This window comes from Coffea arabica, chromosome 8c (assembly GCF_036785885.1).
Source record: "Coffea arabica cultivar ET-39 chromosome 8c, Coffea Arabica ET-39 HiFi, whole genome shotgun sequence".
Classification (NCBI taxonomy): Eukaryota; Viridiplantae; Streptophyta; class Magnoliopsida; order Gentianales; family Rubiaceae; genus Coffea; species Coffea arabica.
Window position 1 is genome coordinate 29,570,088 of NC_092325.1, and position 12,246 is coordinate 29,582,333.

Below are 12,246 nucleotides of genomic sequence, written 5' to 3' on the forward strand. Positions count from 1 at the left end.
GCAAATAGCACCATTGAAATGGGATGGTATTGATGACCAACAAGGGAACTTTAAAAGATGGTGGAATGCTTTAACAGAGGCTAGGAATCGACCTGAAGGGCTGGAACACATTGCACTCACTGTAAACATTTTGTGGCAAATTTGGAAAGCTAGAAATGACTTTGTGTTTCAGAAAAATAGAAGACCAGCAAGTAAAATCATACATCAAGCTCAAGAAGAGTGGCTGGAAATGCAGAGAATACAACACAGCAAGGACCAGATGAGCATTCCAAAAACAACAGAAGCTGTAGAGCAGCAGGCAGTAACCACAAGTACTGAAAGTCCTATAACCATTTGCTTAGCTTTTGACACTCAGAGAAAAGCAAGTCAGATGGGAATAGGCATAGTGGCAGTGAGGGGAAATGATCAAGTGCTAGCTACATTGGCAGTAAAGGAATATAGCACAGGGAACATTCTCATGGATACTGCAGTGGCCATCAAGCTAGCAATGATAAAGGCAAGGGAGCAGCAATGGAGGAGAATTCAAGTAGCAATCACACAGCGACAGCTTTTGAAGATGATAGAAACCAAAAGGGCTACGGACATTCGACTTCATTCTCATATTGTGGACATCTACGATTTAAGCTCAATGTTTGTGGAATGCTCATTTGTTTTAGCTAGGGGGGAAGTGACGAATAGCTTAACTAACCTCAGTTTTTATGCGCTAAGCATATTTTTTGATGAGGAATGGTTAAATCCTCAGTGTCGAAGACACTTGTATAGTGCAGCTTGAGCCTTTGCTCATTAGGTGTAAATTGTTACACAAGTTAATATAATTCATTATCGTTTCCGGAAAAAAAAAAAAGAATTAACTATGTATTTCAAGAAATTTATTATGTGTTTTAACAACTGCAATATTGAATTAATTACATGATCAAATGGGTTAAAATAAGTGATTAAGATGTTAGAGTGTTTCTAGAATAGGTTAATAGGTTGGTTTGACAAAATAGTGCATTATATCAAAACTATTTTAATCAAATAAAGTGCTTAATGGGTTGTATGCGGGTTGGGTTGGATTAATTTGTTAACTAACAGGTCATGATGACATGACACGCACCAAAATCTAATGGGTTGGATTAGGTTGAAATGTATCAAGGACATGACCAATTGCCGCCCAAACTTGTATCCAACTTTCTTAAGACTTTTTCTCCTTTGAGTTCATAATTGAACGATAAGCCAAAGTTAGCACCTCATTCGTAATCAAGTCAGTTTATACAGCTGCCCGTCACCTTCCCTAGACAATCAATTGCAGGGTTACTCTAATTTGTGCATCCAGATGAACGTGCATTCTACCCGCTGCAGCTACCGTTCCTAGCAATTTTGTACATTTTGCACACCGTATAACCTTGTTGGCACGCGACATAACTTTATTTGCACACCATGTAATTTTAGAATAAATTTTTGTAAACCCTACACACGTTATTAAAAACAAGGTACAAGAAATAATGTGAACCGTACAATTTTTTTGGACCAAATTTTGGCCGTTAACTGTTCAGGGACGGTCCTTCGAATGATCGTCCCTATCCGGTCTCCTTCAATTTTTCATAGAAGTATCAACTATTGACACGTAGGAAGCTGTACTTTCTTTTTGGACACTTTAGCCGAAAATTGACAAAAGTCTAAAATTCTCGGCATCCACTACGCTATTATGTAAATAATACGCTCCTGCATTCAAGCTTACTTCTTGTCAACTACAAAAAACTGAGATCATTCCAGAAGAGAACCAAAAAAAGCGAGTGGCTGCATACAGTTTTGCACATCTTGATTTACAATATGGACGATTTTGGGTGGTAGGAGAGGTGTTGGTATTTTTATGGTGTAAATTGTCCAAAATAAAAGTTGAGGATGAAAAGTGAAAATCGATGGAAATACACGGTACAAAATGAAATTCGTCCACATATCTATCAGAAGTTCTTTCTCAGACTTAACCTTTCAGCCCAAAGCTGCCCAGTCCATTAATTTAAGGGAAAGAAAAAGACCAAGAAAATAAATCACGAATTCTGCTCCAACAAAATTATGCCATGATCGCAAAAAACTTGAAGCAAGCAAATCGCGAATATTCTCAACAGGTCCATGACAGATTTTGAAAATGATCTTATGCCACCCTTAGGTCTTAATGGTACTTTTAACTACATTTTGAGCAGGAGGTTCACTCGCATGGTTTTCTATGCATGGCTCTTGTCAGATGACACACAGAGAAGAGTCGGATGCCAACCTTAGTATCCTTATCATCATGCAAGCAGGCAATTTCTTAGGCATCATTTCTGATTTTTCCGCAATCTTCAGCTTTCTTTGAACAAAACACTTGATGGTATCAGGCATGGCATAAAATATATGACAAAGCATCCCAATAACAGCACGAATACTACTTGTCTAATGGGATAATATAACATATGGCCTCAAACAGTATGCACAAAGGTCTGAAATAATACAACAGCTTGTATAGCACCATGTGCAACATGCCATAACTGCAAAATCTCAAGTGTTTCATTTTCGTATAGATGCAAAAGTAAAAAATTACGGACCAAGAGCTACCACCGCTGAATGAACCCAATTAAAGAACTAGATGACCATAATGACATGTAGAATACCTGCAGTTGAATGAACAGCAGATTTTAATCAGAAAAGGAACGGTCAGTTCCTCTGTCCATGGTGCCGCTGTAAAATCCTAACCACGTACTACCACCAAAAATGTTAAGAATGCTCATCAGCTCCAGTAACAGAAGCAGCTTGAATATGCTGCTTGTACAGACACAGCAAAAAGCAGCTGCAGGGTTTGATCTCCAACATGTAGGCTAGGATAAGATTCAATTTGTAAAACGAACTCATCCCCAACGGCTGCGTAATCAATGATACCTATTGTCCACTGCTCTTGAGCAGTAAAACTGAGTTTCATGAAGCACACCAGAGACAAGTTGGAAAAGCCAGGCCAGACCTGCAAAATTGAGCTAAGATCTGATATGTTCCAAAATCCAAATCGGCAGATATGATGACAAGCGAACCAATAGAACTGGTGAGGGAACAATGCCTGATTAAGGTAAGTTACTTCATCAATATCTGTGCAGTGAACATTACCAAGATATTCAAAAAGAGATTTCCTCCTGTACAACCACGAGGAAGATAATCAGACAAAGAAGGAAATCTTTGAAGCATGCCTGATAAATTGTTCAAATTTTGAAGGTAGCAGAATTTAAATTTACACTGGGAAAAAAAGAGGCATAAAAAATCTCAAGCTCCAACCGAAAACAAATACAAGCTCTTCATATGCTAGATACTTAACAGATACCTTTATTTCATTGCAACTTAACCTTTTATGAACTAGAAAGATTCGTCATATTTCATGAATTTAATCCCCCTTCTATTGTTCAGCTGTTATAACAGGCAAAAGCATGCAAAAGGATATATTACAGTCCATTAGTTTCTGTCTGCTCCTAAAGAATCTTCAGTACAATTTTAGGAACTAACTATTTTTCTATTGGTGCAATGCATAAGCATGCAAAAGGAACTAATTTAACCAGTGTATCAGTTTCAAAGTTGAATTCATTGACTTTATTTATATTGATATGGTAAGTTATATTTCAACAAAACCAATCATTCTTATTCTAATAATAGGACTGTCAAATTGTGCATTAGCACAAAAAAAAAGTCAGCAGGTTTGCTAGACATTTTGCTTGAGCAGGAAAATTGGCAGGTTGCTAGACATGGCCACTAAGCTGGGCTATTTTGGTGGTGATTATACACACCATTGGATTCAGGAGGGACTTAGGTAGACAAGAATTTGACCAAGTTCAGGCTTTCACGAGCCTGACAGGATGAGTACCTGCCAAGTCACCATCCCTAATACTCTTCACCAAATGGAATGAATGGCAGAAAACAACATTCATTAAACTGCACCGCCAATAAGTTTCAGATCTAAGTAGATCAGACTTGAACAATTGATGTCAGCACAATTCACCCATCTATGTTTAGCTACTTCTGAATGCAAATCTAGACCCTTGGCATTTCGATGATTGCTACAGTGGATTATAACATAAACATACACAAACTAATCCCAAGTGTGTCCTCACATAGATCAGAAGCCTAGTGATGCTCCACCTAAGCCACGAAAACTTAAATCCGAATGAAACTTCCCAAATGACCTCTCCTGATAAGTGGACAGTATAAACCACTAACAAAGAAAAATTGCTTCAAAAACATTTTCCATCCCACACATAGTTATTACAATTAAGTTTATTTTTGAGAAGCTAAAAAGGTCAATGTGCACCACCTTGCGTATTCACGCACAACTCAAATGGTTCAATGACATTTCCTTATTGAGTGGTAGAACACAGAGAAAGATGAACAAAAACTCAGGTAATTACACATTCCAGTGAAGCCAGGTGATATATATACAACCGTAAAGCTGGTGTTGCTAAAAAGGACATTCACAACCCCAGAAGGATTACCTCCTTGAGCTTGAAGATAACTGGCAAAGTTTGAATCTGTATAATGAAATCTCTGTAGCTTCCTGGAAACATCAGCAAAGACAAACTGAGATAATAGCTCCAAAAGAAAAAGAAAAAGAAAAGGGGAAGATTGCAATTAACAGTGACAAGACAGTCTACCATAAAATTTTAAAAAGATGGTTGATGGAATCAATAATCCCCTTTAACCAAATGGAGCATATGTTTCCTGATCAATGTCTCCCAGGGACCATTGTCTGAAGGTGAAAGTCCGACTGCCCGAGTATGAAATTACCAGCCATTCCACAATTAAGCTACAATTTTTATTCATGATACTATTCAAGCAGCTATAACAGATGCAAGCTAATAGACACTCAAAATATCAACAGAAATTACCTGAGTTTACTGATTCATTATCTAACTGCAGTCCGCCTGGTGTTAACAATAATAGCTGCCACGGAAAACATCATTAGCACTGAAGAGTACAGAAGGATAATTAAGCATAGTAATGGTAATTAAAGCTAAACAAATATAAAAATGGGGAAAAAAATATAACACCCTCAATGAACAACAGAAATGTAAGGAAAATAGAAGCTTAACCTAAAAAGACCAAAGAATTATTTCGTGAGGATTATTTCTTATGGCCACATTTAAAATTTGCCTGCATCATTGAGCAAGACAGCCAAAGGCTGTCTAGGTACCAAAGCCAGATACAAATAATCTCAGGAACAAATTACAACATTAATGTCCCACTAGTGGGCAATGACCGTGCAACACAGCCACCAAAAACTACATAAGTTCTAGCTATGAAGCCAAATTTGGCAAATTTTCAATAACTAGGACAGCCAGAGTTAATGACATTCTAAGAGCGAGCATGAACTAAGAGGAAATCAATAATAAATAACCAGAGCAACTCCAACAAAAGGGGTATCCAATCATATGCCATAGCCACCAGCTAATCTATACACAGCTTTTAAACAGCTAAAGAGGTAAAAAAAAAAAAAAAGCAAATCTGCAGAAAATCGACAACAAACAACTCAAGTGGCCTAATCATATGAAAGATCTTGTGATTAAGTTCTCAACTACATCCCACAATTGTGTCATCCATTCACCAGTGTTTACAACGTAGGTCCGGACAAATGTAATGGGTACACAAGCAAACAAGAAAATCACAAAAAGGATAGCTTCACTTTTAACCCACAATCACATGGTGACTAGCATGATTACCAACAATGTTATTGCTGTCTTGTTAATTCTCGATGAGTAAAAGATAATGAAGTCTGGTAGATCTGAAAACAAATAGTATATGTAATCTGGTTAACCATCAGTTCTTTACAACTTCATCATTGTCTGAGATTCCACTTTGTTCTGAATCAGTGCATTTGAACTGATATAATCCATTAAGTATTCATTAATCAATTAAAATCCTTAGGAAGCATAAGGACATAACTGGCACCAAAACACCTGATCAATGAAAACTGTATCTCATTTTTTCTTCACTAATTGCCGTGCAACTGCTTCTTCATTTCTTTGCTTTAATCTCATCCACGATCCCATACAAATTTCACTTATTCTCAGATGAAAATGAGTTAACTACAGGTTTCAGCTCTAGCATGGTTTAGCAACTCAGACACCCAAAGAAAAACTGCAAAATCAATTGTGTTTGAAGAGTGTGCATATTTGGATCCATGAACAAATATATCTAGCTATTTTAAATAAGTTCAAAAACTATATATGTTATACAAGTTAATCGACTCACAGATGCATGAAAAGAAACTGGGTATTACATCCCAACTATGCTATTGACAAACTCTGAATCCTTAATCAGTAAAATAAATGTAAAACATACATTTAAGTTGCTGGAAATACTTTTCCTTCCTTCAAGGAGGTTGTTTGATTGGAGTTTATGGGGAGAATAAGGAGGATGTGGATAGTTTGAAAACTAATTTAGAAATTGTTTTGTGGAATAACATTGAGTTACAAGAGGAATTCCACCAAAGGAGCTTTAACAAAAAGATAGGAGGGGAATAGGAGATATTTCTTCTTCTAAGATAGCGAAGTATGAAGGGAAGTAAGGGAAGGAAAAAGAAGCAAGCTGGATGGTTTGGTTAGCAAAAGCCATTAAAGATTAAGTATTATTTCTGGAATTGTAACTTTCTCGTCCACTTTGTCATTCTGCCCATTTTTTTACTAGTTTATAATCGAAGCTCCATCTGCAATGGTGGAAATTATTCAAAACTCTCCAATTTATGTAAATGAAGTATGTGACTTCAAACACATGACAAGAAAAACTACAAAAAATGCATTCTTTACTAAATCGATTACTAAACCAATAATGATATTCCGCATCAGAGACATTTTGCACCAGTAACTTTAAGTTGGCAACCAATTTTCTAAATTTCACTGAGTGTCATTATACCCATCAAAAGACATTATCTGCACTTGCATGAATTTCTTTTTTCACTTGAAAGAAATTTCTTCTGGTTTGGTTCAGTTTTCACTAGTGTCCATGGAAACAACTGTTTCCAATAAGTCATGCCAAAAACAAACTCCAACAATTTAAAACTGCAGTATTATGTTGATTAACAAATTTAGTATAGTGCTACCTCTTTGAAACACTAAATATTGAATTCAAACTTCGTAAATACGGAATTCAAACAGAATTCCACACCAAAAAATAAAATTCATTGTACAAGAACATGTTACCAATGGCATTTCAACCTTGTTTAGAAAAACAAAAAAACTAGGACCTGTGATTTCAATTTATCAATTTTGAAGAAGAAATAACAGAAAATCAGTTTATAGTAACTTTCAACTTCAAATTCAGAAGTCCCAATCAAAGATATTATATGGAGTCCAAAAGAAACCAATACTAATTTATACTCAGTCAAGATTTACCCAAAAACTTGTCAAATTTTATGAGAAAATCAAGCACATTCACTAAAATGAAAGAATATGGTAGAGGAGGTATCTTAAATATCAGAAATATCAGGAGAGGTGACAAAGCACAAACCTTCAAGTTGAGATCATCAACTTGCAGGAGATATCCACCATCAATGAATGAACGTAATGCATGAAACTGCCATGGTGGAGCTATATTTCCAAGGATCAGAAAATTCTTTGCAGCCCTGAGTACCAATTGCTCTATACTAAAGGTATTCTCAACTCATTCTCAATAACCACTTCTGATAAAGTTCAAATGTTTTGTCTAGCTCCCTCATCTTGCAATACTTTTTCATGAGTATCAGAAATGGAACATGATCAACCTGTAAATTCAAAGTCTGTAACTTTTCCAAGAGATCTTCTGCCTTCTCTGTATAACCTTGTATACAGTAATACTTAAGTAGCTCAGTATATGTTATTATGTCTGGGTAATAACCTCCTCTTACAATTTCATCATATATCTGCAGCACTGAATGAAAGTTACCAAGATTGCAAGAGGCACCCAACAAGAGATTGTATGTAACCAAATCTGGAAAAGAACCATTTAGAACCATCTCCTTCTTCAACGAATGTGCCTCAACAACATTTCCACTTTTTATCTGTGAATGGATCAAAGCGTTATAAGTAAATGTATTTGGCATTACCCCAAAGGCAGCCATTTGTTCCCTGATGGACAATGCTTTTTGCATATTACCACACCTCCCATAACCATCAATTATCACATTCCAGATGAGTGGTTGAGGCACAACAGAGTCATCTAACATAGCATGAAGAAACAGATTAGCTTTTATTACATCGCCATGAAAACATAGCCCTTGTATAATCATCTTGTAAGTGATTTGATCAGGAGAAACACCCATCCTGGACATAACATTGTAGATATAACAAGCCTCAGTGGTCCGTCCTTCCTTACAAAGAGCGCCAATAAGAGTATTGTAAGAAAATATATCAGGAAGAAAACCACGCTTAAACATTTCGCAGACATATTTATAAGCAGTGGATATATCTCCGATCAAACAGAATCCATGAATGGCAACATTATAGAAAACAGTATCAAGTGGGATACCCCCGCAAAAAATGCCATCCAAATAAGTGAGAGCCAGATTTATATCTCCATTCTTAAAGGAACCGTCCATTAGTATAGTTGATGTTATCAAATTCGACGTGTCCTTAGGGTAAGTATCACCCAATATTTCCGTAAGAAGCTTTCTTGCATCCTCCAGCAGACCTTTCTTACAAAGAGCATGTACAATAATGTTACAAGTAACTCTATTCGGGCCAATACCACTGTTGGCCATTGTGGAAAACAAATTTAGAGCCCTTTCAATATCCTTTTGAAGACAATAACCCTTTATTAAAGTGTTGTAGGTCGCACAATTAGGAGGAGGACCCCTAAATAACATCTCTTTGACAAGCCACTCTGCCTTATCCAAGTTACCAGTTTTGCAGAAGCCGTTTATTAGATAATTATGGGTGATAATATCAGGAATAACACTTTTCTGTATCATCATATACCAGAGAGATAGAGCTACCCCCAACTTACCCTCCAAGCATAAAGCTCTAATGATAGTTATATCTCGCTTATAATTTACTTCAAAGTCACAGCATTCACGGCCTATAGCATCCCAGGATATGCTTTGCCTGCGGAACTTATGGGGCATCAGTTACAGAAACCATACACAGAGAAACTATAAGAACAAATTTACTTCAAAAAGGTATAGCATAATTCACTTCCATAACCTGAGATAGGGAACATGATACAATTTGTAATAAAAGCTACAATTTAGAATCATCTTTGAAAGAAAAACAAAAGCTATCAAGAGAGGAGACATCAACAACTAAAAAGGGCACCCACTACCACTTCAGAAACTACGTCTCAAAGGTCACTTGTAAAGTATTTCAAGGGAGAGTTTGCCTAGAGAAGCAGATGACTACAACAGCTAAAGTAAACTGATCCAGACAGCATAAGAGAGAGACCAGGATCCCAACTATCTCTTACTAAGTATAACAGCAACAACACTCTATATCACCCAAAAAGAAACAGACGCATGGATGGCAATACATTGAACTTGATCAATCGTTAAAACCCAGAAGCTAGAAATCAAAGAAACAGACATATCATATACTCTAATGCTTTTTCGATCTTCTATCCTGTTAGGAATGTAATTCAGTTTGACTGATTTTCCTAAGACTATTCAAAGAACATAAATGAAGATGTATGTCGGAAAGACACAAGAAGCCTGATACAAGCCGTTGGTAAGAACTATCAGTATCAGATAGACATTTAGGCAAATGATTAACAACCATTAACTGCTATTTTAAAAGCTAATTTAAAATATTAAACTTTTAGAAGAAATAAACAAAGTTCCCTTCTGTAATTTCTTATGTTCGCAAGAACTCCTTTGTTTTCCCAGCGAAACATGTATACATATATATCTGCCACCACACGGAAAATTCCCTCTACAAACATTTTTTAATAGTAAAGCTACAATATATGGCACCATTAACACAGCTAAGATATCTGCTATACAATGCATTTACCTCCATATTACACGACAAAAAACACATTCCGAAAAAACAGCAAAATCAGCAAGCTGTACCCATTAAATACTTAAGAAACACTATAAACTAACTGAAACACTGAATTCAATATGACAACAAGTTTCTGACTTCAAAAACAAAAACCACTGACCTCATTGTTTTCAAGCGATCCAAACTATCCTTTAACATTGTATCTAAAACGTTAAAAACGGCACCGGAACATTGCCCTTCATCACCATCAGAAGGCTCCGACTGCCTTCTACCGTTTTCACTTAACTCACATTGATTCTGATTATAACTTGTTTTTACCTCATCAATCCCTCTATACCTATACCACATAATAAAATTGCTTATTCAACAAAACTTCACACACACACACGAAAAAAAAAAAGCAAATATATGACGAAAATCCAAGTAAATTTGAAATTACCTTGTATCAATTAAGTCAATGCTGAAGTATTTGGAGCAGAAAAAATTAGCAAAAATATGAGAAATGCGGTCTTTTATGGAGTCTAGGGTTTGGAAGCTACTGTTTAATATTCTGAGAATATGCGATTCCTCTGCAGCGATCAACACCTGATTACGATTTAAAATCATACAAAAAAATATTATAAAAAATTCCACACCAAATTTTCGTCTACAAAAACAAAATAAAATTGAAATTACTGCATTAAAATTTAAATTCCGGAAATGAGAACGAAGGACTTACGGATTGCATTGTGGGGGAAGATAATGAGCTAGGGATTGGAAGAGAGAAAAGACGTTAATTACGACGCCGTGGAGTTACCCTGGGCGTCGGAGGGGTCTGCAGAAGGCTGGTTAAGACCGGAGAAAAAAGTGGGCAAAGATGGTGGGAGAAACCAGGTGCATTTGACTGCAACCCCTTCAATTTTTTTTTACTTTTTCCCTTTCTTTCTCATTTAAGCCCGTTTGGGTTGCGCAGCTTATAGAAAAGTATTTTTCTAGTAGAGCTATTAATAAAAAGATAAAAAATAAAAAAGTCCCCTGTGACCAATCTAATACATAGAAGAAAAATCTCTGGTAATTCCAAAATATACAACACGACATCCCGTACTTTAAACTAAATTGTAAAGGTGACAGAATCCGTTAAATTTAACGGAAATGAACGAAATGACCAAAATACCCTGATATAATTAAACAAAAGATAGCTCAAAAAAATCATTTATTTTACTCTCTAAATAGAGAGAATTGAGGGTTAAGAGGTAGAACAAGTATATTTGTTAAAAATTAGGTATAAAAAAAATTTTTTAGGTTTCAATAAGTCATTTCCGTTAAATTTAACGGATTCCGTTACCTTTGTAATTTAGTTCAAAGTACAAGGTATCGTGTTGTATATTTTGAAACCACGAGGGGCTTTTCTGTGTATTAGGTTTACCAGAAGGAGCTTTTTTATATTTTACCCTTAATAAAATTATTTATTAACAACTTAAATACTTTTAAATATATTATTTAAAAACATAATTTAATGAGTATTTATTATATTAGATAATATATAATTTTAAAAATTTTAAAAATATTTATCTCTTTATTTGATTCATAATATAGGATAAAATAATTAAATTTGATATTTTATTTTTTTAATCACAAAAACTATTTTAAAAGCACCAAATTTGAAATTATGCTAAAAGTGTTCTTAACAGCAATAGATCTACTCCTAATTTTATGGGATGATACTCACTAAACATTTTAAAAGTACTTCTAACATCTAAAAGTGTAGTTTTACTAAATGCACTGCAATCCCAAACGAGACTTTAAACGAATTTGAGTTTCACATGGAGTAGGAAGAATTTGTACTAAGGGTGCATCTCATAAAATTAAAATTAAAATCTGAAATTTGAAATTTAAAGTATAAATCTGTTAAGTTACTAGATTATTAACTAGTAAATGTGATACATTTAACTGTATATTACATTAAATAATCAGTGAATAGCCTATCACTTATTTTTGGATATTGTTAAGTAGTAAATGTGATACATTTAACTGTATATCACATTAAGTGATCGGTAAATAATTTATCACTTATTTTTGGATATCTGATACATGTAACTATATATCATATTAAGTGATTAATGAATAGTTTATCACTTATTTTTAAAATCAAATTTTGCCTAGAAATTTCAATGTTACTTAATTAATGAATTCAGATGTTTTATTTTTAATTATTAAATGCGTCTATCTAAACCTTTAAGTTTAAGTATTACATTGAATTATCAAATAGGACATCAGTGGGTGACTAATTTTTTGGGCTATTTGGAAAGCA

General features: G+C 35.0%; 1 protein-coding gene across 12 annotated transcripts; it reads right to left on the reverse strand.

Annotated features, from left to right (window-relative positions):
* Positions 1-1,878: 1,878 nt before the first annotated feature.
* LOC113707473 (uncharacterized) lies at positions 1,879-10,880 on the reverse strand. Of its 12 annotated transcripts, none has more exons than XM_072063629.1 (9): positions 10,675-10,880; positions 10,396-10,541; positions 10,117-10,293; positions 7,495-9,065; positions 4,878-4,932; positions 4,485-4,546; positions 3,068-3,140; positions 2,631-2,974; positions 1,879-2,329 (listed from the first exon to the last, which is right to left on the reverse strand). In XM_072063629.1, exons 1-4 carry the CDS (start codon positions 10,681-10,683, stop codon positions 7,643-7,645), a joined length of 1,755 nt encoding a protein of 584 aa, XP_071919730.1. In that variant the 5' UTR covers positions 10,684-10,880; the 3' UTR covers positions 1,879-2,329; positions 2,631-2,974; positions 3,068-3,140; positions 4,485-4,546; positions 4,878-4,932; positions 7,495-7,642. The 12 variants fall into 12 exon arrangements, with proteins under 12 accessions (XP_071919730.1, XP_071919734.1, XP_071919733.1 ...); XM_072063633.1 differs by lacking the exon at positions 1,879-2,329 and adding an exon at positions 4,644-4,756 and having other exon boundaries at positions 2,391-2,974; XM_072063632.1 differs by lacking the exon at positions 1,879-2,329 and adding an exon at positions 4,644-4,795 and having other exon boundaries at positions 2,391-2,974.
* Between the last annotated feature and the right edge of the window lie 1,366 nt (positions 10,881-12,246).

Coding starts and splice junctions, on each gene's coding strand:
- LOC113707473 (XM_072063629.1), bottom strand. Junction 10,294..10,395: donor ATTGACTTAATTGATACAAG/GTAATTTCAAAT, acceptor TATGTGGTATAG/GTATAGAGGGATTGATGAGG. Junction 9,066..10,116: donor GATCGCTTGAAAACAATGAG/GTCAGTGGTTTT, acceptor TAAGTTCCGCAG/GCAAAGCATATCCTGGGATG.